General features: G+C 42.9%; 1 protein-coding gene across 1 annotated transcript in view; it reads left to right on the forward strand.

Annotated features, from left to right (window-relative positions):
- The window catches only part of tafa4b (TAFA chemokine like family member 4b), a 38657-nt gene extending 16043 nt beyond the window's left edge, over positions 1-22614 (forward strand). Inside the window, exons 3-6 of the mRNA XM_070959961.1 lie at positions 552-667; positions 9047-9202; positions 19244-19368; positions 21557-22614. Of these exons, the coding sequence (XP_070816062.1) occupies positions 553-667; positions 9047-9202; positions 19244-19368; positions 21557-21568 (408 nt within the window). The 5' untranslated portion in view covers position 552 and the 3' untranslated portion in view covers positions 21569-22614. The remainder of the gene's footprint in view (positions 1-551; positions 668-9046; positions 9203-19243; positions 19369-21556) is intronic.
- Positions 22615-27487: the final 4873 nt, after the last annotated feature.

Raw genomic sequence — 27487 nt, forward strand, 5'->3', positions numbered from 1 at the left:
TCTGGGAAGGTGATGTGATGGATGACTTTCACTTTTTTTGACATTTTATAGACAAAAATGATTAAACGAGTAATCAAGAGTATCATCAACGGGATGATCAGTGATTAGTTGGGTTCCCAATCAAAATATTATTATTTCTGGACTCAGCCTAATGTTTCTTTGTAAGCTGTCATGACTCATACTCATCATAGTCAAAGTCAACGTTTTCTTAATTGACTGCTGCCAGAGGAAAATCAGAGGAGTTATAAACAGATGCTGGTAGTGCACTGGTACTGCGGGTGAGTTAACTGTACCCACAGCATGTGTGTCTGTCCTGGAAGAACATTTTCCTCAGGTCTATTCTGTGCTCCAGCTTGTCATTTTTTCCTTTGACCTTTGCAGACTCACCTCACACATTGTTTCTGCTTGTTCAAAAAGCAATATTTTTTGTTTGTTGTGCTGTTCTGCCTCCGATCTCTTTTGGGGGTGAAGTTCCATCCTCTTCTCATGCCCTCTTCCTCCTCCTCTCTCCCCTTTGCTTCCTCTTTGCTCCTCTTTCCTCCCTCTCTCAGGATGAAACTGTGGGGGAGGTCAGCTTGGCCTTTGCAGGCGGCCTTCCTCGTTGCTTTGGTGATGCTCTGCGTTGACCCGGTGTCCTCTGGCAGCCGCAACCATCGGGGACCGACAGGTACACCAGGTCTTGCTCCGAACCCCCCTTCCAACACCATGAGAGGTTAATTACACTGTCACTGCAAAGGTAGAACACATGTTCCCTGAGCCTGTCGCTGACTGAGTCATCCCAATCCAGCAGGAGGAGGGGGCTGAGCGGGGACAGTTTGCTCTGTCCCTCAGTATGACATAATGTAATCTAGACAAGACCTCGTTTTGGGCTTGGATGCAAACACACCCCTGTTTGAGTGATTGAGCACATACAGATACAAATGGCACTTAAGCTGTCATGAGCTGTCAACACAAATAGATCAGTGTGGGTGTGATCTGATCTATTCAGAGCGGTTGCAGACATCCAGCAGTTCAGGGCTGATGCTGTTGTTCCCAAGCGGTTTGGTTCTGAGTGGTTCAGCGTTGCTGTAAAATATGTTGTATGCCTCATGCAGAAGAGGGCATGTAGGCTCATGACTTCTAATCCTCAGGCTCATAATTGCCAATGCCTACATTAATATGCATAGCTCTGCAGTACCCCCTTCAACCAAAGCACCACTTCACTTATTCCCTGAGCAATCCATGAAAAAAAGATAGAAACCATAGCCAGCGCTGATTTAATTGAGGCCCACAAGCTAAATCTATTCTCTATCTTAAATTTCCATAAGTCATGGAGACAGCCCCCCCCATCCAAAAAAATGACCAACACAGTCTTATTAATATTTCATCAGGGCTGGCAGCAGGGACAGTCGTGTGCTGAATCACAGCATCTTGCGCCTCGACTTGTTGGCGTCAACCTCCCAAGTCACCTCTTCCTCACACTTAATTATGACAATTTCCTTAATTATCTCTATTCTGTGCTCTCAGTGCTCGTGTTTTGCAAGGTGACCTTTATGTGCCACACAAATGCTACCAGCATCCAGTCTGTGCGGGAGTGATTGCATTAGTTTGCTTTTTGAGGAAGAGGAGGCAGCCTGCTTACGGCAGGGACACTACTAATTGCAGGCCTTGTGCATTGTGAAGGTCAACATGGATGCCGCCCCCTTCTCATTTTACTCTGGCTGTGAAACAAGATGACTCGCTCCTAGACTGACTGGTGTGTTTTATTAGAGGGTTTACTCTAATTGGTGGAAGTTTAGGACTTGTTGGCTGTGAATATCAACGTGACACACACACACCACACACACACACTGGTTTGAGGCTGAAAAATAATTGGCTGTACGTTATGACTGCTAGATAAGTTTTCTGTGTTTTCTGCTTAAGTGTTTTTACTGCTGTTTTGTTGGCAGGTCAGTGAGGCATTTGTTTGATCCGTGTTGCTGGTGATGTACCATTTGCTGCCACATGGTGGCTCTAGAGGTCAAAAAATACTCCGCTGGAAGTATTTCTTTTTTTTTTTTCAATCTTAGTCTCATTTGCTCAGTATTATTCTCAGGCAATCAATCATTTTACAGAAACGCACCTCAAAAACAAATCTATAACGGAATGAGTGTCAACAAACCATGCAGACCTGAGATGACTGACAGTTGTCACGTTAAATAAATGTAGGAAAAAAACCTCCATCTGCTTTCTTTTTATTTTCTGACAGCACTCTCATGGGAATAAAAGATATAGAATGAGCCACCAAATATGTTCCTGCTGACAGCCATGGTGTCTCTGTATCTTCAGCACATGACCACCTGACAGGTGTTGCATAAAGTATTTGGAAAAAAAAACTATTTTTGTTGTGTTTCTTCTGACCTGCAGATAGCAAGAACCAGATACATGTTAAAAATGTAGAAATAAAAAAACACATCCTGAGAAATCTCACAGGAAAAAGCCTTTGCCTCTGCAGGTCCTCATTTTAACAGCGAAACATTCAGCGCACAGACACGATCAGCTCATCTATTCATTACTCGTACTGCCATTTTCACAGTTGGCCCTCTCACAAATAGATCATTATGAAAGACCAACACTGCAGCAACAAATACTTCAGCACACCCGTAAGATCTTTAATGCTGTTCATTGATTCTTTTACTATATTTCACAACAATCAAACCGAGCATTTCATGAGCGGGTTGCACACTAAACTGCATTCAAGGAGCTGTCAAGGTAATCCAACACAAATAATGATGCACTCCTAGCTGATCTGTTGTTTCTTATTTTCAGACTTTGTTTGCTGGTAAAATGATCGATTGTGCTCTGGCAGTTCTGAGCAACACTCTGCTGTATTTTGACAATGAAATTTCAGGCATGGAGATTCTCATACTGTTTTTCTTTTCTTGTTTGAACGCTTGAAATTTGGTTATCTGAGACCAGCCGTTCAGTTGCTTGCAGAGGTGATATACTTCCATGTGCAAAACTAATAACTTGTTAAAGCATGACTCACAAACTAAACAATGTCTTTTGGCTTCTAGGACCAATTGCTAACCCCTGGCACAATGTTAATGTCAAATCATATCTCAAATAAAAGATACATTTCTTCATGAATTGACTGAGTGTTAGCAGGAACCTGGTGTACCCTCTTTGGCTCAGCAACATACAAGGCTCATTCTGCATGAAAGGGCTCCTGTCAAGGCTACTGTGCATGTGCACTTTGAAAATAAGCAAGCTTGTTGTGGACACAACAGTGTGCGTCCATGCATGTTCATGTTCGAGCATTCTGCACAGCAGTCGGCGTGCCCTCATCTGAGGCTGCTTATAAGATGTCCCCTTAAAAAACAGCATCGGCAAGGTCTTGGAGAGCAGGTTTTATTGGGGATAAATTTGTTGCGCAGGAGTACTCAGCCATACCAGCGACCTGTTATGATAATTAGCATAAAGCCCGTGGGCCTGTTAAACACTGATAATGTCAGAGGGATTGATGGGCTGTGTGGGATCAGGGTGAGGAGGAGATGGAGCAAGTGTGGAAAGTGGAGGAGGGGCAGGAAGGGCAAGGAGTGATCTAAGAGGGCAAATGAAGAAAGAAAGGAAGGATTGGAAATTGGAAAAAAAAAAAAATCATCATCAGGATTCAGCAACTAGGTGTAACATGTAAATATGTTGATTTTTAGCAGAGGATATAAGTAGAAGTTTGATATGGTTGCCCGCCTAGTTCCACACAACTGATCGCTGTCATCTTGCTCTCTTGAAACTTGTGTTCCGACAGAGACGTACAGTATGTCCCCTCCACATTGATTTGCTAGATATCTGGCCTTTCATAGCGGTGGACATGCTTGTCAGGTATTGACAGGGGGAAGATACAGCTTTTTGATAAATTGCACAATGCTCCTGCTTGCCTGTGTCTGTCAGACTACATCAATCGCCTGACTAACCCATCAGTTCAAGGTAGCTTGGTTTGTTGGCTGCCCAGCTACTGTTGCCACCCCCACCACCCTACCTCCCACCCACCTCCCTTTGCCTGCTGCGGGAATAGAAGCATTTAGCCATGCTTGAGAAGTCTTTTCATCTCAGCGTGTGCTGGGCTCTATTACATTGAGATGGCCATAACAGAATGGTTTAAAGGCAACATTGAGACATTAGATACACTGTTTTTATGTGTGTATAGCTGCAAGCTGACTGCTCAACACATGAATCATAAGCAGATGAAGGCTGAGAGGCAGCAGCGCTCTGAACCTGGGCTGGTGGAGGCAAGACAAAACTGAAAAGGCCGAAAATCAAACTACTTGAGTCTGCAGTCCGGACCACTTTTCTGATGTCTGGGACTTGTCCTGGTTTTGCTCTATTTCGGCTCAAACTTCTTGGTTTTTGGCCACTGCTACAACTAGATATTGATCCAACTTTATGGTGTTCACTCTGCACATCTTCTGAACATCTTCTGAAAAGTCACTTTCACTGCAAAAATCATACATTCTTAATATGGCAGCTGTTAGCTGTAGGTCAGTATAGCTACACTGATCATGACACATAATGAACAGTTTGTTCTTAATGAAACAAATTACATTTGTGCTGCTATTTGACAACTTGTTGTTTTCAGCCATGTGAAGGACTAGCTAGGTCTGTCTGTCTGTCTGCCTGCCTGCCTGTCTGTCTGTCTGCCTGCCTGTCTGTCTGTCTGTCTGTCTGTCTGTCTGTCTGTCTGTCTGTCTGTCTGTCTGTCTGTCTGTCTGTCTGTCTGTCTGTCTGTCTGTTGAACATCAGCAGCAGGTCACCATGCAGTGTTAGTATGCTGATGTTAGTATTCATCCCAAAGCACCACTGTGCCCACATGCAGGCCATGCTGTCCACGACATGCCTGCTAGCGTGGCTGTAGGCTCCTGGAATTGTTAAACTGAATATGAAATGCTGCAGCCACATCAGTTCACCACAAACATAACACAGAGACATCATTATTTCACGCTAAAATAATTACCATGACATTATGAGAGTCTTTGATGACTGTCTGCTTTAAAGACAAGAAATTGCTTCACACTTCTTGTTTCTGGGCAACAACCGTGAGTGGTTTTTGAAGTAATGTCTCCCACATTAAAGAGACTTTGGCTGTAAACTCTGCTCTGACCTCTATTGATTGATCACATACCTTGGATGCTCAGAGGTACGTTTCATAGCAGTGCTGCTCCTCGAATGATGTACAACTCATAAACGGGCCCACACACAAACCCACAAACATCATTTAAAATACAGTAAATTCATTCACACATTGATGCATCCAGCTGCTTTTATTATATATTTCAGAAATTAGCTGAGTTGTTTGAGCTCCAGCACATTTTCATTGGTGCAGCATGGTGAAACTTTTTTATAATGACTAACACTAAGGGCTGCACGGTGGCGCAGCAGGTAGTGCGCGTGCCTCACAGCAAGAAGGTTGCCGGTTCGATCCCCGGGTCAGGCGGGGCCTTTCTGTGTGAAGTTTGCATGTTCTTCCCGTGCATGCGTGGGTTCTCTCCGGGCACTCCGGCTTCCTCCCACAGACCAAAACATGCTCATTAGGTTAATTGATGACTCTAAATTGTCCGTAGGTGTGAGTGTGAGTGTGAATGGTTGTTTGTCCTTACATCTTGCCCTGCAATCGGCTGGCGACCGGTTCAGGGTGTACCCCGCCTCTCGCCCATTGTAGCTGGGATAGGCTCCAGCCCCCCGCAACCCCGAAAGGGATAGGCGGTATAGATAATGGATGGATGGATGGACTAACACTAATGAAACAAAGGTATGGTTTTATTCTTTCCTCACGTTTCGGTGACACTGTGTAGAAATACCGTCACCTCATCACTGGACTGAAGGCAGTTTTTCGCTATCAAATAGTTTGACTTTGCTCTTAATTCAGATGCTAAACCACCAGCTAAGGAGACTTTCATTTACTTGAGTTGTAACATGTATGATTTTTTGTAAACACTGAATTACAGAATTCAGTATTTTGAGATATGCTGTGACATATAAGTTGAATGTAGTTTATTTTTGCAGATCTGAGGAAATGAAAATTTGTTGGGGCTTTAACATGCATACTCAGTTAGTGATTATGTCTGCGCTCACACTTGGAAAGAAAACTGACCTCACACATAGGAAGTGGAAAATAAAACGACTGGCTGCATTTACTTTAAATTTTCCGGCTGATAAGTGAAGTCACTAAAATGTTGAATATGAAAATGATGTGATGATGTTTCAGATATATTTTGCCATCTGCAAAAACGGCCTCATGTTTATCATCATTTCTGATTCCAGCTATAGCTTCCAGTGTCAGCTTACAAGGCAACAAATCATCATCACTGTAAAAAGTCTGTTTCTGCATGCAGTTTGTTGTGCTGCTCCCGTCTCAGAACACACTAAGGTTGTTTTGAGTGTCCTGCTTAAGGACGCTTTAAAAAAATTCTCCTTTCCTTTCTTTGTTAAGCTGCAGCTGTAAACCACAAGAAAACCCAATGCAGGCCCTCCAGTATGTCTTTAAATAACAGAAATCACTTTGAGATAAGCACGCAGGTTTTCCTCATCCGCCAGCCTGAATTTACCCCATATTAACATCCTTCATTAAGATTTAAAATAAGCCTACAAAGCTGGACAGACACATAAAAGGAGCACAAATGAAATTCGGCTGGGTTTATCTTCCACTGCTCACACACACCCTCCAAGCTTCACAGTTTTAAAACACAAACAGCCCTGGTCCAAGTCTGACGTAGGCAATAAAGAGAGCAGACCTGTGAACCCTCTGACCTCATTATGCTGACCGGAGGCGAGCTGCTCTTTGTTCTCTCTGCTGCCGGTGACACCACACCTCCTCCTCCTGCATGACTCCCTCACCCTCTTTCTTTCTCACTAACAAGCTGCCTCTTTTTGAGATCAGGGCGGCCCATTGACCAATCTTACCCAATCACCGCCGTGCGCTAACAGTGGAATGAATTCTCAGTACAGAGCGACAATAATGAGGCCACGCGTCTGATTAAAACAAAGGCAATTTGTATTTGAATGAGACTGAGAATGAGTCAGTTTTTTTAAACATTGTTACCCTGTGATTTCATTGTGATTATTACAGTTATAATTACAGCTGCACTGATAGCTCTTGTCCCATTTAGTTCTGCTCTATTTTATTATATTCTAGGTTTTTATCAGTAGATATAGGCTATATGTGTTTGTGTGCGTGTGTGTGTGTGGGGGTAATCCGGCAGCCGCTCTAGCCTCAGGAGAGCCCGAGACAGAGGAGTGAGGGAAATGAAAGTGGAGGGATGATAGCGGAGGGGCGCCCTCAGAGAGCCTGGGATCATTGATGGGGCTCTCTGGAGAAGAGAACAAACAAACTTTAAATCAGAAAGGATGAGAGGGGCCATGGCCTGCAGAAATGGAACCCTCTACAGAGTGTGTGTGCGCTTGTGTTGGTGTGTTTACAGCTGGGTGTGTGTGTGTGCACTCTTGTGTCTGCCTGCAAAGCTCATTGAGCTGAGCATGAAAAGTTTTGGAGTCTGGGTAAAGTCACGTACATAAATGAAATCTGGGCTTATGGTACAGTATAACCAAGGTTTTTCCAGGGCTGTAAAGAGGCTTATAGGTAGTAATGTCGCCAGGAGGGTTTGCTGTGCCCGGGAAACGGTGCCAGAGACTCTCAGGAGTGCACAACAAGCTTTGAGAGCAAAGATAAGACGGCTGGAATCTGTTCAGAAGCCATAAGCAAAGATTAGATATACTAAACACTTCACCCAACATTTGTGTTTGGCGCGTTTACCTTTAGGTGGCAACAAAACCCTCCTCCCAAGAGACGCATGCGTTTAATGTGCTGAATATAATGTAACATTAACATAGATATGTACAGTACACACTTCTAAACATGAACATACAACCTAAGCCTTTTCACACATTGTTCTCACAGCATCCTCGTGCCGTTTGATACACCAACACTTGTCTGAGACTGTCCCTGCAAGTTCTTTTTATTGGTGTGAAGCCACATTTATCTTTTAGCACAAGGAGTCTAGTCTGTATAACAAAACATATTTCCCTCAGGAGGAGCGAAGATGATAAAGGGAGAGATTGTTTGAGCTGTGATTGAACAGAAATAATTCTCATTAAAAGCATATTGTTTCACTAACATCACACGTACACATAAAAGCACATTTTGCCACCAGGCAGAGAGCTTTGTGTTAAAATTTACTTTAAGTTAAGTGTGCCCTTCTGTTCCATTACTGTCAAGACAATGTTATAATTAACCAGACCAAGGTCCCCGGGGAAATGTGAGGATAATCAAGGGAGATTAGACGCTGTTTGTGTGTTGGAGGTGTCAGGTGGAAAGCAATTATCCTCATATGAATTATGACTTTCAGGATCACACGCACAGACACACAGAGAAGCCAATGCATGCCCATAGAGATAAAAAATGTGGAGTGTGTGAGTACAGGTGCACAGGTGCAGCTGTCCATGCACACACACATGCAGATATACTGTATGCACATACACACTTACACATAAACATACACTGAACAGAGATGAGTTCAGGCCAGAAGCCATAAGGATTTACAGTAAGTGTATCCTATTCGTGTGTTGACACCCTCATAAAATGTGCAAGTCTGTTCTTTGCTAAGATCAAGTGGTTTATTATGTCTGAAAGGAGCCCAGAGAAACTATTATTTTTTCAACATTTCATGCACTCGCTGTGTTTTTCCCCCTGCACACAATGACAACAACAGAGCCGCCTCTGTGTCTAAATTAATGAGGGCACTGGGCTGAGAATAAAAGCAAAGTATCACTAAAGAGTGTTTACTTATGAATCAAAGAGTATGAGACTGGAATAAATTGAGGAGTTTATACAAAAGTAAATAATTCAGCAGATTTGTTTAATCCTCAGAGAAGCTGTTGTGGTGTATATTTGATTGTTATTTGCAGCACCCATTTATTTGAATTTAAACTCAATTTTTTGGAGCATGAAACCATCTCAACACCAATAAACCATCATAAAAGATGAATTTCAAATAATCCCCCCTTCCCCTCCTTTTTCTATCTCCCTCTCTCTCAGTCTCATACCAGGTGAAGCAGGGGACGTGTGAGGTGGTGGCCATCCATCGCTGCTGTAATAAGAATAGGATTGAGGAGCGCTCTCAAACCGTCAAGTGTTCCTGTTTCCCTGGGCAGGTCGCTGGCACCACCAGAGCCAGACCCTCCTGTGTGGAAGGTAACTCCACCCGACCCTGGATGTCTGTGTGTGAGAAAGAAGGCGTAGGCTATATATATAATTCAAGTGAAGTGCTGTATTTGCAGCCCTACAATCCACATCATTCCTCAAGGATGGACCATTTGTGAAAAGGACAGGGTGCTGACATGCCTCCTCCTTTTTTTTTAAAAATATCAGTTTGTACAAATATGTATGAGGAAAAAATGCTCCATCTGACAAAGTTGTCATCATGTTTTGAAACTATATGTTGAAAGCAGCAGCACACTGTTTTGGAGAAGAACTTCTCCCATGAACAAATTGCCTACATTTGACATTTATTCTGCGTGAGCTGCTTATTGACCTGCTGTAGGTCTGGTTATAGTGGTCAGCTGCAAAGAGTCTGTGTAGCAGTTGCACCGCCTACTTCAACTGCAGCTGTGGTAACCTCTCAAAACCTTCAGTTTTCTGTAAGTCTACCCTTAAGTGCACACTATATGAAAATATACTGTATGTTCTGTATGAGCCTCCTCCAGCACCCACACGGTGAAGCTATATGACACCTACAGAAAAACATTCAAACCTGATATGCGGCACTGCCAAACAGAAATATTCCAGACGTCTTGTGCATCATTTTATACACGTTTCCCCACAATTCTGCAGCAAGGCCTCAGCATTTCTGCTGGGAACATGACTAGAATTGAAAATAATGTTTTGCAGGTTTGGACAGTGCTTGGCTGCGCAACATGTTTTCGTAATGATTGACACGCTGCTGAATCTGACAGGGTCAAAGAGGCTAAAAATGTTTTTGATCCTCTTGCATCATTGAAGTTGCTACATGAAAGATCTCACCTAAAACAAATCATTCCCAGATTCATTTTGAGATATTACTCCACTGCAGGAAAGATTAATAGATTACGTTTTGAATTGCTGCCAGGCTGAATTCTGTGCAAAAATTGATTTTTTTTTTTTTTTTTTAATAGCACACAAAAAAAGGGAAGACGCTGCTACTGGTCTAGCATAAAGCTAACCTTTCAAAGGTGGTCGAAAACATGGAGAGCTGATGGAAAGTCACCCCCAGAATCCCTGTCCTTCTTCAACAAAGCCACACAATAAAGAAACAGAGACAGGGTGAGGCAGGCAGAGGATGGAGAAATGTCAAAACAATAAAATGCTGTCTTAACACTTGGAGCTAAGAATATCCTTGATCTGAAATTGTGTCCATGAGTAAATGTCCAACTTGGTCTCTTCTGTTTATGGTAATAACACCAAAAAGTCACAGTTAATTTGAGTTATTTAAAAATGAATACACAAAGTGAAACTGCATATCTCGGCCCTGCTAGTGGAACAAGTTGTGGTTCATCATGTCTTAAAGAGATCATGCAACATGAAAGGTTAAAGCCACTAATGCAGGTAATGGAAACCCCAATCACCAGTGTCGCCTTGCCCCCTTATTCCCCCGGTGCTGTGTGAAAGGAGAAGCAGATATATGACAGCTGTCAGCCATGACTGCCTCAGCCGCAAGACTGGAAATTTAAACTGCAGCGTAAAAGGCCCGCTGTTATTGGGGACAGCGTTCCATTTCATATCCAGTCGGGCCACTTGAGTATACAGCAGATGGTGATGAAGAAAGGATTTTCAGACAAAGAATGGTGAAGAATAAAGAACAAGCATTGGCAAGGGGGAGGTTTTAGGGGAAAAAATGATGGGTAGAATCATGATATCAAATTGTTATATTCTTCATAGGGCTGCACGGTGGCGCAGCAGGTAGTGCGCGTGCCTCACAGCAAGAAGGTTGCCGGTTCGATCCCCGGGTCAGGCGGGGCCTTTCTGTGTGAAGTTTGCATGTTCTTCCCGTGCATGCGTGGGTTCTCTCCGGGTACTCCGGCTTCCTCCCACAGACCAAAAACATGCTCATTAGGTTAATTGGTGACTCTAAATTGTCCGTAGGTGTGAATGTGAGTGTGAATGTTTGTTTGTCCTTGAATGTGGTCCTGCAATCGGCTGGCGACCGGTTCAGGGTGTACCCCGCCTCTCGCCCATTGTAGCTGGGATAGGCTCCAGCCCCCCGCAACCCCGAAAGGGATAGGCGGTATAGATAATGGATATTCTTCATAATATAGAGAAAATTAATTTCAGAGGAATTCTTTCCTCTCTCTCACACAGACTCTATGAGTGTGTTCGTGCCTGTTAATGCATGCTGTGTATGTGGGAGTGTAGTGATGACAGACACATGAAAGCTACGGTCGTTTTCACGGACCTTTGTTCCACTCCTTTGTCCCATCTGCAAGCTCCTGCCCAGCAAGAAACAAGCAGTGTCACTGACCCCTATCATCCACAGACTCTCCGCTGAGATCACAAACACACACTCAGTGTCAGCCAACCCGCTCCAATCACGCTATATTAGCCCCCTACCAGAGGAAAATACATGGGTGTCTCATATATGAGTAGAAGCGGTGAATCTCTGAAGCGCACAGGTTATTCAAACTGTTAAGGTCAGCCAGGAGGGGAGGAAACTGAATCCACGCTCCCACAGACCAGCAGCCCAGCCACACAAAGACGACACTGATGAGATGTTTGGCAAGGATGAAGAGATGAGTTTTCTTAGACTTTGAACTTTGATTTGGAGTGTTGGGTTTGTTTCTTCCCCATGAAAACAGAGTATCAGCACATTCTCACTCCAGTGCAGTAAATGATATGCAAACTAGGAAAAGTTATGAAGTAACAAGCTGATAATACAACATTACATATGTTTTTTTGGCTGTTAATGAGGGACCAGTGTGTTCAGGACCCCAAAACACCACAATTGGGTTATTTAGTATTATTATCAATGACTCTTATGTATTCTTTTTTCACTTGCGCCCTAATCTACATCCTTCAGCTTGCCTCTGAGATTTTTCAGAGACTAATTTTACTTCTTTGAAATCAAACAAGCAAACGCGTTTGACTTCCTGTGCTACCTGCACGTGCTCCACGTGTCCAAACGCCTTCCATATTTAGTCATCTCGACTCCCCACGGAGCACCCGGCCCTCCACCTCCTTGTGTTGCTATTCCCGCATGTGGCCAGTAGACGGTGCTTTTCCCATTCAAATGACTCTGTCACAAACACACCTGCTAGTTCACATCAGCACTGATTTCACTCAATAAGAAAAGTAGATTTGTTGTTTAACCTCTTTGATGAGTTCCTAGATGGGAACAATTGCTTGATAATGATAAATCAGGCAACCATAGCAACGATGATTGGCTTTGTAATGAAAGTTGGGATAAATAAAGAATGGCGTGAAAGTTTGCTAACCTTTCAGAATAGGCACTGCCCCGATGCTTTGCTTTTGTTTGTTCGCTTCTCCTGAAAGACTTGGTATAGTTTGCTAAGAGTAAGGAATGGCACTGATGAGAAGCTAATAGACTGACAGTTATTACTGCGTTACTGAAAGTCATTCAATGATAAATCCTTTTTCATGGTGTTAATTACTTCTTCTTCCTTTCTTCTTCATTTCTCCCTCACAAAATCACACATACACACACGCATGCACGAACGCACACACGCACACACAGCTTAGTTCCTCCATCACACGAGTCATGAGGTTAATTTCCTATTCAGATCTCACCTCCGTCTCTCACCACCTCTCATTTCCAAATGCAGTGCTCAGCAGCACTTAGCTCATGAGTCACGCTTGACCTCTGAGTTCACAGATACAAAAGATCTCCCCTCATCCAACACTGGCTCCCAGACGCACACAGACACACATCCATGCATGCTGCTCTCACCTTTTAGGCTTGGCTCTGATGGAAAGAGACAAACCCCTCTCAGTAGCCAGTCCTTGTAGAAAAGCCATAGTGTAAATGGAGTTGCATTATTGATGCTGGCTGAAAGAGGAGTAAATGGCTGCTGGTCCCATTACTGCCTACTGCACGGTGGGGCCCATTACTGACAGACTAACTTTTTCAAGTGAACCCCATTCATCAAAATATTCTTTTTCTTGATTTTCCATTAATCATGAAACACACTTCTTTTATTTGTTTGTTTCTTTTTTCTAGTAGACTAGGTGGTGGTAGCGTGTGTATGAATGAAGAATTAGTGAAATAGTAAGGCGATTTAGAAAAGAGTGAAGAAGTTCTGCAGGTGGAATTGGTAATGTGTGATAAAAAGAGGTCGTTCGTATTTTAAGAATACTGTACTATACAGGGTCCACTTGTGTGTCTGTGTGTTATTGATTTCACATTCGCACAAACTAGCTTGTCTAAGTGTAGACAAAATGTCTGTCTGCTGTTTGGTTTTACTGCAGTAGCATTCGGGATAAATAAAATGTTTTTTTGTCTCAATTTGGGTTCTGCCAAGTTTAGTTAAGCTCACAGGGTTAGGTAGGAATGTGCTGGTTACGGCTCGGGCTTGTGTGCACCTCTAGAGAATGAATGTAAGTCAGTGCAAAGTCCAGAGAGAAAGCTGTCCTCACATGGAGTATGCACGTTATTACTCATTGCTTAGCTGTGTGCTATACACATGTGCAGTAGAGCTGACAACAGACTGATATGGCCTGAATTCAAAAGTGTACATAAATAAAAGTGTGTAAGTGTTAGCATCAAAATGTATTGGTGTCAAATGTAAAGGTAAGGGAGGAATTATTGCTTTCAGTGTCAAATGATCTAATTCATTAATGTGCAGGGAGCAGTTTAAAGTTAAATGGAACCACTTTATCGCGCTGGGTCGTTGAGCCTTTAACAGTGTGTCACATGAAAAGAGCCTCTATGCTTTCATCTGCAGAGTAATGAGTAACTGTAACCATGAAATAGATGTAGTCTAGAGCAAAAGGTACAAGACCTTCCTCTGAATATAAATACTCAAATTAATTATAACTTCTCGTCTAATTATACTGAAGTTACAGTGCAGACTAAGAGTCATATGCCAACTCTGCATCTGTGTGTGTGTGTGTGTGTGTGTGTGTGTGTGTGTGTGTGTGTGTGTGTGTGTGTGTGTGTGTATTTGTACTTGCTACACAGAAGACTGAAACAAGGTTTTAACCACAGTGTGAGGACAGTGCAAAGTGGGGACATTTTGGCCAGTCAGTAAGACTTGGTTTTAAGGGTTAGGTTGCAATGAGGTTTATGTTAGGGTCTGGGTCAGAGCAGGGGTCAGGCATTAAGTTGTAGTAGTTAAGGTTAGGGAAAGGAGCTTGGGAATGATTTGTGTGCGCGTGTGTGTGTGTGTCTGGCACTTTTCTGAGTACTGTAGGAAGGACTTAAAGCCTTCCCTCAGACACTGTCATTAAAGTGTGTTTGGTGGTGGAGAAAGACAGACAGCACAGAGACCTGATAAACACAGTGGATGAATGGATTTACTTTGGTGTGTGATTTGCTGAACTCAGCGACACACAAACTGTTTTTCATCACTGGGCAAAGAAATCCAGTTTAGTGTTTCAACACACATCAACCTGCTGTTATTTACTGTAATATCTGCTCAATAATGTCACGCTTTTGTCGTTTTGTCGGTCTGCTCCTGTGTAGGCGCGTAACTGTTCAACATGTATAATCTTTTTTGGACTGCTTTTCCACCGCGCGTTCCACTTGTGTTGTGTTTTCTCATCATGCATACCTGGGTGTGCTGGCATGGCTGTGTGAGTCATGGCAACAGAGATACAGTGTGTTAGTAAATCATTGTAGAAAGAGATGGATGCCTCTCTCCAACTGCTTCTGCACTGCAGGATCACTGAGTGGAACAGTTACAATGCCTCAGGGTATCCATACCTCTGGGTCCATCCCCAACTTCTTGTGTGTGTGTGTGTGTGTGTGTGTGTGTGTGTGTGTGTGTGTGTGTGAAGGTACATCATATTGCCTTTAAATATTAATGACCTGGGAGCAAGGGCACGGGACGCCTTGTGATTGTGCTTTTACGCCTGACACTTACTGCACAGTCGGGGCTGCATACATGTACACACAAAACACACAAAGGCATCTATATGTGCACAAAAGGTGCACACAAACACACACACACACGGAGACACAAAGTGAAAGTAAACGCCCTATTGCAGTTTGTGTTGCTCCACTGAGTGAGTTCAGGCGGTGCCTTTGTAAAGTATTAATGTGCAAACACTCTAACAAACACATGCTTGAGTGCACATATTGTATCAGTATTCCCTGCCTTTCATCAAACAGGATACATTTGAACGATACAATGGGATATGTAGTGAATTAGGTTTTTTTAATATATATCAAAGGCTTATCTATTATTCTTTACCATGTGACTTGAATAACTTCAGATGAAAGGGTAAGAGGTGAGGAAGTCCCTTTGAAGTTGCATAATTGGTGACGTATTCAATTTCATCACATGACATACTTTCTGTCTTGGATGGTAGAGTAAATTGGCTTCGCCACATTTCCTGCTTTAGTGTGTAATTAAGAGAATGTTTTTATATTCACAGATGTGATATTATCAATACTATCGTGAGATACACCTGATTGATTCACACTTTCTTTTGTCTTCTTAGAAGGTCAAGGTGTGAACTTGTTTGTTGTGTTTACTTTTGATGAAAATGAGAATTTTCTTCCACCTATAGAAACACTACGCATCAAGTTTGAAGCTCTTGCATGGGGGTCCTTGTGTTCAGCATTAACACTTGTTAAATACTTGTGAAGGTAGAGCACAGTACGCATTCTGAAAGTGTTAGCAGTCTGTTACCAAGGTGTTGCTCACACACGGCACACAGGCTTATATTTGGTCACAGGGGTCTGAACAAAACATCAATTATACGCTCATGCAAAGTCACACACAGCATTAATATGTGGATGAGGGGATCTGCAGTTTCAACTTTGTCCACTTGATGTCACAAACATTTCAATGACAATCCAGACGCCGCTGCAGGAAGAAATGAATGTGAAGTACAGTATGGCATGGATGCTCATACAGCTGACATATGTGCTCACGCACACACACACAAATGAAAAGCTGCAACCACAGCAGGCCTCAGGATGAGTGGCATTCATCAGGAGTGTGTGAGATTGACGTGTTGTGATCAGTAGGAGGAGAGACAGAGCTGTAGGCAGCCTCGTAGCATGATACCTCTGTAGACCTTATTTAGAGAACCCCAGAGACAAGGCAAGAACCTGGGGAATAACACAGCCTCAGTCCCTTGTGTTGCCTAATCACCTGCACCTTAAGCAAAGCACTGTCTAGACGTTTGCCCTCAGCTGAGACTGCGCTGAAAGTTTGAGAGAGAACTTAAAGAGGAGCTATTTGGGACGCAGTTCTCATTGTAATTAGCTGATAGTAACTGCAGTGAAATGTATGCCTGAGCTGTAAACCTGCTTTAATTAGCATATGCACCTTTTGTGAATATAAATGTAGACTCATAATGAGACTGATGCAATTAAAGCAGGCTGCCTTAGAGATACTGCATGTGTTATACACATTTTCTCCTGGAGTATACGCATCCTCCTTCTATTTCAAGTACTTTACAGCGATTCATCTTCACACTTGAATATTCAGGTGAAAAAATTACAGGGAGGTAAGTGCAGAGAAAATAAAGCAGTCAACGTCAAATTAGCTCAATCATTTTGAAAGCAATTGAGCTGATACTGCCTCTCAAGTATTTTCTGCTCTTTGAGAGCCGGCCAGTGTGACTGTGAATAGCGAACAACTTGTGTGAGTCATGATGACAGTGTTGATGAGATGAAGCAGTTAATGGATAAATGAAGAGCTCAACATTTTGTGGAAATATGCTTATTTGTTTCCTGTCTGACAGATAATAAGTTTGATACCGCTCTCATGAGTGAATAAATTGTGGAAATCAAATATTTTACTTTCAGAGAGTCATGCAAAAAGTGACTTTTGTGAGCCATCTGCACAGCTGACTGACTGTGAATCCAACTAGAACCCACCAGCAGCCTCTACACATCTGCTATTAGCAGGGTTCAGAAAAATGGTCCCAGTGATGATCTCAGAATGAACTACAGCACAGACACTAAGTACCACTGTAATGTTTTTATCATTGACCTGCTGAGACCTGTCCATGAGCGCTGTCCAACATCCAAACTGTTCATGACATCACAGACCTTGCACTGGTTCCTGTTAATTTTCAGACTTGACAGGCAGGTGCTTATGTATTGTGCCTGGCCTGCCATCCCAGTATAGCATGAGATAAGCTGCAGGGAACGCTAAGTCCATAATAGCACTCAGAGGCCATGCCCATTAGCTCTAAATAACACTCTTGCAGTGCAAAGCACCGTCGTCGACACCATAATGACCACATTAACGAGCATTACACAGCCATTGGTTTTTAGAACCGCTTACTGCCACTGAGCTCATGCATCATATCAGTGTGTTCAACATTACGCCCTGTGATAGCTGTGAGTTTTTTGTGGTGACTTAACTTGGTGTTGGCTCTCCTCTTCTGCCTATGTGTCTTCCTGTGTCTGTCCTTGCATTCGTGCTGCCTGTTTTCCATTCTGGTCCTGTTTGTTTCTCACCTTCTCTCTGTTGCCTTTGTTTAATCTGCTCTTCTCTCCATTGGACTCAGTGATAGTCATCCACAAACAGCCTCTTTCCCTCATTCCTATATCTCCCTCCCTTCCCCTCCCAGTTCCCCTTGCTGCTTATTTCCTCGGTACAAAGATGTTTTCTTGGTGAACACCTATTATTTAGTCTTGTCTTCCTCCCTCTCCCCTTTTCTCTCAGTCACTGTGTTTCGTCTCACATGATGCTTGAGAGGATTTGTCTCTTGCTCTTTTGCATTGTGCAGTTGAAAGCCCATTTTCCTGCCAATACCACCTCATCTCCTTCCTTTTTCCTGGAAACAATAGTCACTAGAGATCAAAATTCCCCTCTAAAAAACATCAATCCCCAAGTTTAATGAAGTTGGAGAAATGGGTGCACTCCTTTATCCCTCTCTGCCTCCACACTTGAGACAGAAGGATGGATGGATGATGAGTTAGGAGAGAGGGAATTGAGTTATTCTCAGCTGTCGGGCTGTCTCCTGTCTAGACAGTGGGTCAGATGATCTGGAAGATTTGAGTGTCAGCTGCTAAAACATGAGAAAACTTTGGATTTTGACACCAGATTAACTGTAGATCAGGCCAAGTTCTCAAGCTGTGTTTTATCAGTTCTTCATTTTCTTGCACATTTTACTTTTTAAAAATTAGATGCAATTAACTAACTTTAATTTCAATCAGTTATCTCTGGAAGGCCCTTTACAGGTTTTATTTTTCACAGCATTGCATGGAATGCAACAGAGATGATAGAGAGGGTTTTTATACCTACAGGAATAGATTAACATTAGTGTTAAATGCATGAGAACAGACTGTTTTAATTGATAGCACTGCTTTGTCATAATCCTGCTTTTACTATATGTATTATGCAGTAGGAATAATACTCATTGGTGCATTGTCTAAATGTGCCTTGTGTTTTGCTGATTATGCCAGAAACATAGGGAAGTTAGGTGAGTCATCTAAATTATAGGATGTGACTCATACATCTGTACAAATGTAAATATACCTATAAATTCACAGGGTAGCCACATCTTAGTGTTATATCCAGTAAGGAACTGTGTGGCACAGAAATCTCATATTTCCCCTATTCTGTCTCCTTAAATTTTATTTTATCCCGCGGATGCCAGCTTCACCCATTCCATGCAGGCTTTGAGATCCCATGTTGAGGGATTACATTAATCTGATTAAAATAAAAAAAAGGTATCTGCTATACATTTTAGCTCCTGTGAAAATCACAGTAATCATATTACAGATGAAAAAACACATGCCTGCTCAGATATACTGGAGGTTTAAACAGAGCTGTGGTGCTGTTCGTGGTGCTGATTATACTGCAGTCCCAGCAGTGGGATCAGCACCATGGACAGCGCTTCTAACATTTACATTGCAAAAAACTGCTGCAGGCGCTGCTTTTATTTTTCCAACCTGAAATGATAGTTCATGGTGGCTGTGAAGTAGTTACTATGTAGGCAATGTTGTGCCATATTCCTGCTTTTTGTGATTAATTCTGTGCTCTTCACCATATCATAATGTCCATGTAAGAAACCTGCTGTTCTTCTTTTCCCATGAACCTCCGCCTGCTGCTCCAGCCTCCATTGTAGCCCAGAAGTGGTGGTGCCACATGCAGCCGTGTATGGACGGAGAAGAGTGTAAGGTGCTGCCTGACCTGACCGGTTGGTCCTGCAGCACTGGCAACAAAGTCAAAACCACCAAGGTGAGAAGCATGCCTTTCTGTGTTCGTGTGTTTTTATATGTGTGTGAGTGCAGGGCCTATTTGCATGCCCACCTCTTTTCCTCTCAACATCTGTCTCTGAGTGTAATTACTGACTGATTAATTGTGTGTATGTTTTATGCATATGTCAGCTCACTCATTCTGTTCTTTTCCTTTCATTTGCTTCTTGTTCTGTTTCTGTGCTTGCACAGTGTCGTCTTTGAACATGTATATCTAACCAACTCCAATTATTGCAGTGTCTTTGATAACTTCTAATTTGCAAGCAACAAAGCATTTAACCATATCAGTGTTCACATCAAAAGGTCCCCGGAGAAACACATGATGTCCAGAAAGAATGAATAGATGTGTTACTGAGCATCTTCCAGCTTCACTAACATCAGTGTAGCTAGACTTGGCCATGATCTTCACTTGAATAGATTTCTTTTTCCATGAATCATCTCACCTCAATAAGTGTGTGGTGTTTATGAAAAGAAAGAACTCAGAAGTGCTTACCACGCAAATTAGAAAGTAATCTTGGAAACAAAGCCTGCTTGGATTTTTAAGATGGCCACAAATGAGTGTAGTCAAAGCACCAATTTAAAACATCAATTAAAAAAAATGCAAAGAAAATACAGAGCTAATCAACAAACAAGCCTCCCAGTGAGGCCTCTTTGTTAATCTGCTGTAACTGTATCTCCTCAGGCAAGGGTGACAAAACATGTGATGGAGAAAACACAAGACCTCTGTACACCGTGTACTCCACACAACCACTCTGATGCCATGCAAACCTGCGCTATTCAGATGAGATAAATTGATTTAAATGAGGGCCCTTCATGGCCCTTTGTAAGCTGTTGAAGTGTGAAAGTTAATTTGCGGGACTGACAACTGGGGTGTGTGTATATACGTGCCAGAGTGCGTGTCGTGGGATGGAGCAGGTGCAGTTTATTTACAGGTGAAATATAAAAAAAGAAACAGTTGTGAGGGAAGCAGCGCAGGCGCCATAAGAGTAATTGCTCGAGAGATGGCATAACAGCACAACATCTGTCGCATTCATTAGAATGCATTATGGCTGGGGCCTTCCACAGAGGCTTTACAATTAAGAGTCATAATTAAATTGGTGAGTGGGATAGACTGAAGAACAGAGGCACTGCTGGGCTCGCTCACAGGCAGTGGAATTAATGACCCTGGGCCTAACACCAACTCTGGGACTGATAGGTGCAATTATCCTCATTCTGTTGCACGTTGCCATCTCCCTTCTTCTTCTCCTCTTTCTTTTTTGTCTCCCCCACCCTGTCTGAGTAGCCGATCAGCTGAAGAGCCAGTAGCTGACTACATCAGTGGACATTAATTGTGCATTTGCAAGGTGCTTTGGGACCGGTGAGCAGTTACTTGGAGACATGGTGGCAGATGTCACTGAGGATAGCTGCAACGAGACATCGATTCCCTGGCAACAGCTCTCGTGGCCCTGCACTCTCACTCCCTCTGTGTGTCTCTTCTTTATCCTGCGTCTCTCTTTCTACCCATGACCTCCTTTCTCCACCTCAGCGTCTCATTCACCGTGATGATCTGTATCTGTCCATCTGTTCCACTCCCACGCGGCGTAGGTGTGTTGTGGAGAGATGCATAGATTGCTTGACCGAGCCACCGGAACACACTTTAACAAGGAATAGCAAAGACGCCGCGCCATAAGATGCACTTTTTCACATGTCCCATTTCATATGTCGGCTTTTATGGAAAAACATTTGCAGCATTTTCGGGACGAAAATAGGATTTTTTAGAGACATGAGCATGTCTGTTCGTTACAAATGCACATGAGATGAGGTTTGTTGGTGGAAAACAAGCTCTATACATGTCCAATTATACGCCTTCAACTTACTGCCCAAGTGTAAACAAGCCATTACAGCTCCGAGACATGTGAAATACAGCTTTAGCAGCTGAGACGTGGTTAGTCCCTGCAATCAGTCAGGGAGCTAGACTGAAAGCAAACATTTTCAATCTGCTGAAATAGACATAGTCATAAAAAGAGAGCAAATGGTTTGGTTTGGAATATTCTCCTCTGACCTCCGATTGGCTCTTTCAAATAGAAACATTCATTCAGCGAGTGTGAGGTGGGACAGAGTCACTCCGTGTAATTACATGTCTCAGTGACGCTGATTGTCTTCTCTTATGTGTGGTATTGTTTCTTCTTTAGGTCACACGATAGCAAGAGAGCTGCTGAGCCACGAGGAAACTTGAAACTCCCCATGTGGAAAGGATGGATGACACACACACACATTTACTGTACGGTGGGGAAATGATCAAGGAAAGGACCGTTGTCAGGCTATCCATCACAAAACAATGGGATAAAATGTACTCATCACAAACTATGTACACTTGTCTACATGGAGCCACACATAAAGCATACTGTATACAGTATGCTGGTTGTTGAGACCAATGGCCTACAATCATGGACACCCAGGGTACATCTGGACACAAATGGACTCTTATTTTCCAATAACGGACAAAGTGTGGATTGATCAAAAAATGGTCAACTTCATTCACTGATTAAGCATTTCAAAGTATATATTTCAACAATGCATTTGTGGATGAGTGTGAGATGTGAACTAAAAGCTGTGCTGCTGGACAGAGTCCAGGCCTGCTGTCAATATTTGGGGCTTATACTGGAGACAGCTGGAGATGATTTGGGAGAAATGAAAGAGATAGCAGCTCGTAATTAGCAAATAGCAAATTAGCATCAAATTGCTCTTGTGGGTCAAGTCACTACCATGAAGATTGTTTTGCGGGAGTCATTTTGCAGTTCTAATTAGGAATTGCAGTGTAGGATCATAACAACATATTAAAAATTCATGTAAGATATTTGCACTAGTTGAAACCATTTGGGAATGTTTTGTTTTTCTAGATATCTTCCATCTTTTGCTGTGGATGTCACATGAAATTGAAGGTGAGCATTTTGTAAAATGTCTGACACTTGAAGTAGATAAATATAAATATATATATATATAATATATATCACGCCCCATTATTCCTGAGTAGTTCTTGGTTAAAAATGGCTCAGACTATTGAGCCTCGCTTACATACAGCTTGGTACAATATGAACTAGCAAAGTGTGATTCATCTGTCTCATTTTTGCCCAGAAACATTTCCAAGCTCAGCCTTCAAAGTTATATATCTTTGATCTATATTATATTCAGTATGTGACATCTCTTATGTTAACTGTTGAAAGGAGGCCCATAAAATGTTCAAACAAGGAAGACAAGTTGTCTTTATGTTCTTATTTCGCTTCAGTCGCAATTTTTTCTTCTTTCTCCCTCTCTCTAAATGTTCAGATCCATAATCTTTAAAAGCACTGTAAATACAAGACAATTTCGTGAATTGGGGTCTTTTTAACCACCCTTAGTAGCAGAATACAGTATGTTTTTGTGTGCACATTGCACATTGATTGCTTCCACAATCCCACTCAACATCAATGCTTCACTGAGGTATACTGAAATAATTGCCACTAATAATGGCATTTCAACTCTTTGCAATCATGTTTTTTTTTTCCCCTTCAGGGCTCGATCATCTCTGCGCTGAGTACAATAGCTTAGTGCCCTGAACAACCACCTTACATCTGTCAATTATCTCTGTCCCTTCTCCCTCTCACACTCCTCCTTTACTTTGAATCTTTCAGTCCTCTCTGTCTGCTACTGCACTGCATATCATACAATAGATGGCATAGTTGAAATAGTTCCCATACTGTCCTGCACAATATATCTTCATTCCTCAGCTCTTTGTACTAGTGTGCTGCTTTTTGCCCTCATGCTTTCCAAATCCATTTTTTCTCTCGCAGACGTGCATCCAAGTGCAAGTCTTTCCCAAACTGTATCTGTCTGCCTCTCTGATATGTGAATGTGTTGGGTCAGTGTGCCCAGGGGTTAGCCCGCCAGGGGCTGCTCCTCTGCGAATGAGAGCCTCTGCTTTCAGACATGCTGCTTTGTGAGCTATGATAAATCTGTGGGAGCTGAGCCGCTGCCTCTCCAGCTCCAGTGCTGAGCTCTGAGCCAGAGGGAGCTGGGGGACAGCAGGGCTACCAGTGGCAGGCAGCTCCACTCTCTCATTACTGAGAGGCCTGGATAGCACTGGGCTTCTCTCGGGACCACTGACATGGAATATTTTTAGGCCTATGGTGCAGCACTGCAGTTAGGCCAGTCACACCACAATGCCCTGCTTCCTTGAGCAGTGTCTCAGCAACAATGGTCCATTCTGTGTGGAGATACGATGACATTCGGCAGCTGCATTCGCATGCAAGCAAATACACCTACGTTCACATAAATGCACATTTTTAAACTTTCAGCAGCCTACCATTCACCCACTCACACCCACATGCACACACTGATGTGGGAGAGCTGGAATCAGCAGAGACAGTGAAAAGCCTTAATTACAGCCAGCATAAGGCAAAATGTCTCCAGAGCTGTGCAACATCAAACCATATGAGGGCTCTGTATCCTTTCCTCGTCCTCCCTCCTTCGTTCCCTCCCTTCCCACCCCCCACCCCCCACCCCAGAGGTTTGGTGTTCTGCAGATGAGCCTGGCGCCTTACTCCCTCCGTCCTATATCGCTCTCTGCAGCAGAATCAATATTTGAGGACAATTTGCACTGTGCTGCTCCCTGGTGGCTGGGGTTTGATGCTCAGCTCCACCTTCAGTTCCAACCACAATTAGACCTGCCAGGGACAGATTCACAGCTCGTCTCAGGTCACCACTATTTAACAAGAAAATCTGCAAAGTGCACTGTGTATATATTTACAACTAGTGTCCAGGCTGGCCAGCCCTGCAGCAGACCAGACTCACACTCCTCCACTGTTGCCAATTTAAGAGGGAAAGACGACTGAACTCGCTAAGAGGCCTCAAGGTATCTTGGAGGGATTTTGTATTACCATATTCACCTTTAATGAGATGTTACACGGCATGCAAATTTAACAGGCATCAGTGCCTATCCATGGGTTAATACATTGTCTATTCGCTGTGCAAAAAAACCCTCAAACCTACTTCCAACATCGCTGTTACCAGCTGCCTTCAAAACTAATAAAAGAAATCTACTCTCTGTATGAATTGTGCTTACGGAAACATTTTTTAGTGAGAAAAAAATCATCTTTCTAAATGGAAGAAGATGTGTCTGTGGTGTGTCAACAGGAGTCTAACATCCCAAACTTCCCATGGAGACTGGTTGCTTTGATCTCCATGGGTTAGCAACTGGTGGGACCCAGAGGGCAGGACACACTGAGGCAAACAAACAGCATGGAGGACATGACTGCAAAATAACATGTTAATGAGAGAGGATAGGCAGCTTGAGTGAGCATGGAAAACAGAAGAACGACGAGCTACCTCAAAGAAAAAACAGAGATAAAGAGGTATAGCTATAGTGTTTGAGAGAGGGGGAGTGTGTGAAGAGTATTTTAAGTATGTCTTTGTTTATGCGCTAAGCCTGGGTGGCTCCCGAGAGGCCACTTGCATCGTCAAACCAAACGCCTCCAATAGTCCATCATCACACTCTTCGGCAATTCACACAATCGGCACCTAGAAAGGGAGAAATAAAGGGATGAAACACCATTGCCTTGGCATATGCATCATCTTTTGTCAAGTCCAATTTGTATTAGCCTCCAGTCATATCCAGGAAAATATGGGTTCAGGATTCATGTTCAGTGAGAATGGTAATCTTCAGATGAAGTGAGTATGTCAGAGGCAGAGAGATGTGTGACAACTTGAGTCAGCTCTTGGAAAAGAGAGCTTTGCCATTGTAGAGGAAACGTGCTCCGAGTCCTTCTGTCTGAAACTGACATTGATTTAATATAAGTCTGAGGGAGATTAGCTGATGAAGAAGATCTGATCAGCGTTATCGGTGCCGGATGGCAGTCACTGGTCTTGTCACTGTCACTGTCACTTCAGAAATAACAAATCAACTTGAGCCAAAATGTTTCCTTTAAGAGATCATATCTTTAGCCTAACAACCATGACATATAATTACTCAAATGGGTTTATATGTGTGCACAAACGTTCTCAAAAATACATCATTCAAACTCTGTCTAATTGTATTCAGGCCTTTTGTCATCACTCAGCTCACTGGAGACCACAATGCAGTCAGTCCCCTTCATTCAGTATTCTGCTGCAGCACGTTTGGTGAAACACGGTCACGTGAGTTTATTGGCTACCACAGCTGGTTAGCCATCAGGTGATGGTGTGTGGATTAATTGCATTAGCTCCACTCTCTTACCCAGCATAGAATATGTGACAAAAACACCACAACACAGCCCATTAAAATTCAATGAAACCAAGCAAAAAAAGAGGGCAAACAATCAAAATTGTCTTTAATATTCATTTTGCGAAAGGGCTGCGACGGGCCGATATTGACGGTGGAGTGAACGGGGGATTCATTAACATCTTCTCCCTCACTGCTTCCTTTCGCTGAGCCGTTCCTTGCTGCGTCGTCAAACTCACTTATCTCTCTGAAGCAATTAGCCACTAGAGGCTCCATTGACCTGAGCCTTTGTTAGACTAACGGGCTACATTAGCATGGCCGTAGCCTGGCAGTCTTGGCAATGCACGTGTCTGTGCCAATGTGAGCAGCACTGATAAGAGGAGAGAGGAGCCCTGTGGTGTGTGTATGTGCATGTGTGCGTGTGTGTGTGTGTGTGTTTGGGAGGGTACAGCAACTACATACATGCATATTAGCTGACCTCTACCATTGAGCCATTTCTATTCAGCACCTATATTCTCTTTGTGTTTCTGTGCACAATGCTGTGTGTGTGTGCATGTGTGCTGTACTCCTGTTTGCACAAGCAGGGTGTGTACAACTAAACAGTCAATGTAAGCAATTTGTATCTGTGTGTACATTTAATTTTGTCTGCCTTTATGCTGCGACATGCAAGAAAGTCAAGAGCTGAATGGACGGTAACACCGATAATGTAAACAGCAGCTATCAGACACCAGCAATATACATTTCGATACACAATATCTCCTTTTTATTATGTGGTATGTGATGCACATGCAGTGGCAGATTTAATGTTGTTTACCGACACTACAAGATTACGCACAGATACACATGACAATGTGATGGGTTTCAGTGCTTGCAGGGGAAAAGTGTTGCTTGTTGTCAGTGCTGAGCATATAACTATAGAGACCATAGTGTGGTGCATGGCCTGTGGCTCTCTGCAGAAAAGTATTGTATAGGAACAGTGCTATTTAAAGCCTGCTCCTAATTTGAAAAAATTGCATTTACTTTACTGTCACAGTGTATTACCGCCAACCATGTAGCAAGCTTCCTGACGTGTTAGAACACGATAACAGAGGGAAACATTAAGATGACATAAATATGAATTTAACTGTCATACAAACAGCCCCCATTTATGCTAAGTAGAGAAATAGCCTACTAGTATGTGTTTCAGTGTTTACGCCAATGACAACAACTGCTAAGTTTGCATGCATTATTCATAATTAATTATCCAAATGTGCTACTCCTTCCTTATTTACCAAATTAATGGTTTGTTTGCATGAGAAACGTCGCTTGTCTGGTACGTTGGGTGGAGAAACAGCGTCCTCATAAATTTCCCTGGCAGGTGAGGTATGGAAAGAGTGATGAGACAGAACAAGGGAGGATCAAACACACAGACACCATTAGTTCCGCTGCTTCTGTGGCCCACTGCTACAACTTTAAAATCATTACAGACACAGACCTCACAAGTTCTACAATGCTGTGGTACTTGAAGCATAATCGAGAGTCAAACTCCTGCCTTCCCTGCTAGCTAGCCTCTGTTCCTGCTAACATTTCCAACTCAGTAAGTTTCTCTTTCACTCATCTTTTTGCAAAGCTGAACCATTGTTCTATGGCTTTCTGTCCACATTTTATGTTAAATGGGCATATGCTGCTGCACTGAATAGTCACTTCTCATCAGTGCTTTTTTTCATCTTATTGTTAGCTTTCAATAGCTACAGCTCCAACAGAGAGCCAAAGTAAAATGTATTCTATTTAAGTCTGACTCTCTTTTGATATGTGTTTTACTTAAACCTGAGCCTAATCTTTACCAGACACCTCAATTAGTTGTCTTCTGTTATTCATAACCTGACCCCAACCTCTTATATCAGCAACG

This window comes from Chaetodon trifascialis, chromosome 3, assembly GCF_039877785.1.
Source record: "Chaetodon trifascialis isolate fChaTrf1 chromosome 3, fChaTrf1.hap1, whole genome shotgun sequence".
Classification (NCBI taxonomy): Eukaryota; Metazoa; Chordata; class Actinopteri; order Chaetodontiformes; family Chaetodontidae; genus Chaetodon; species Chaetodon trifascialis.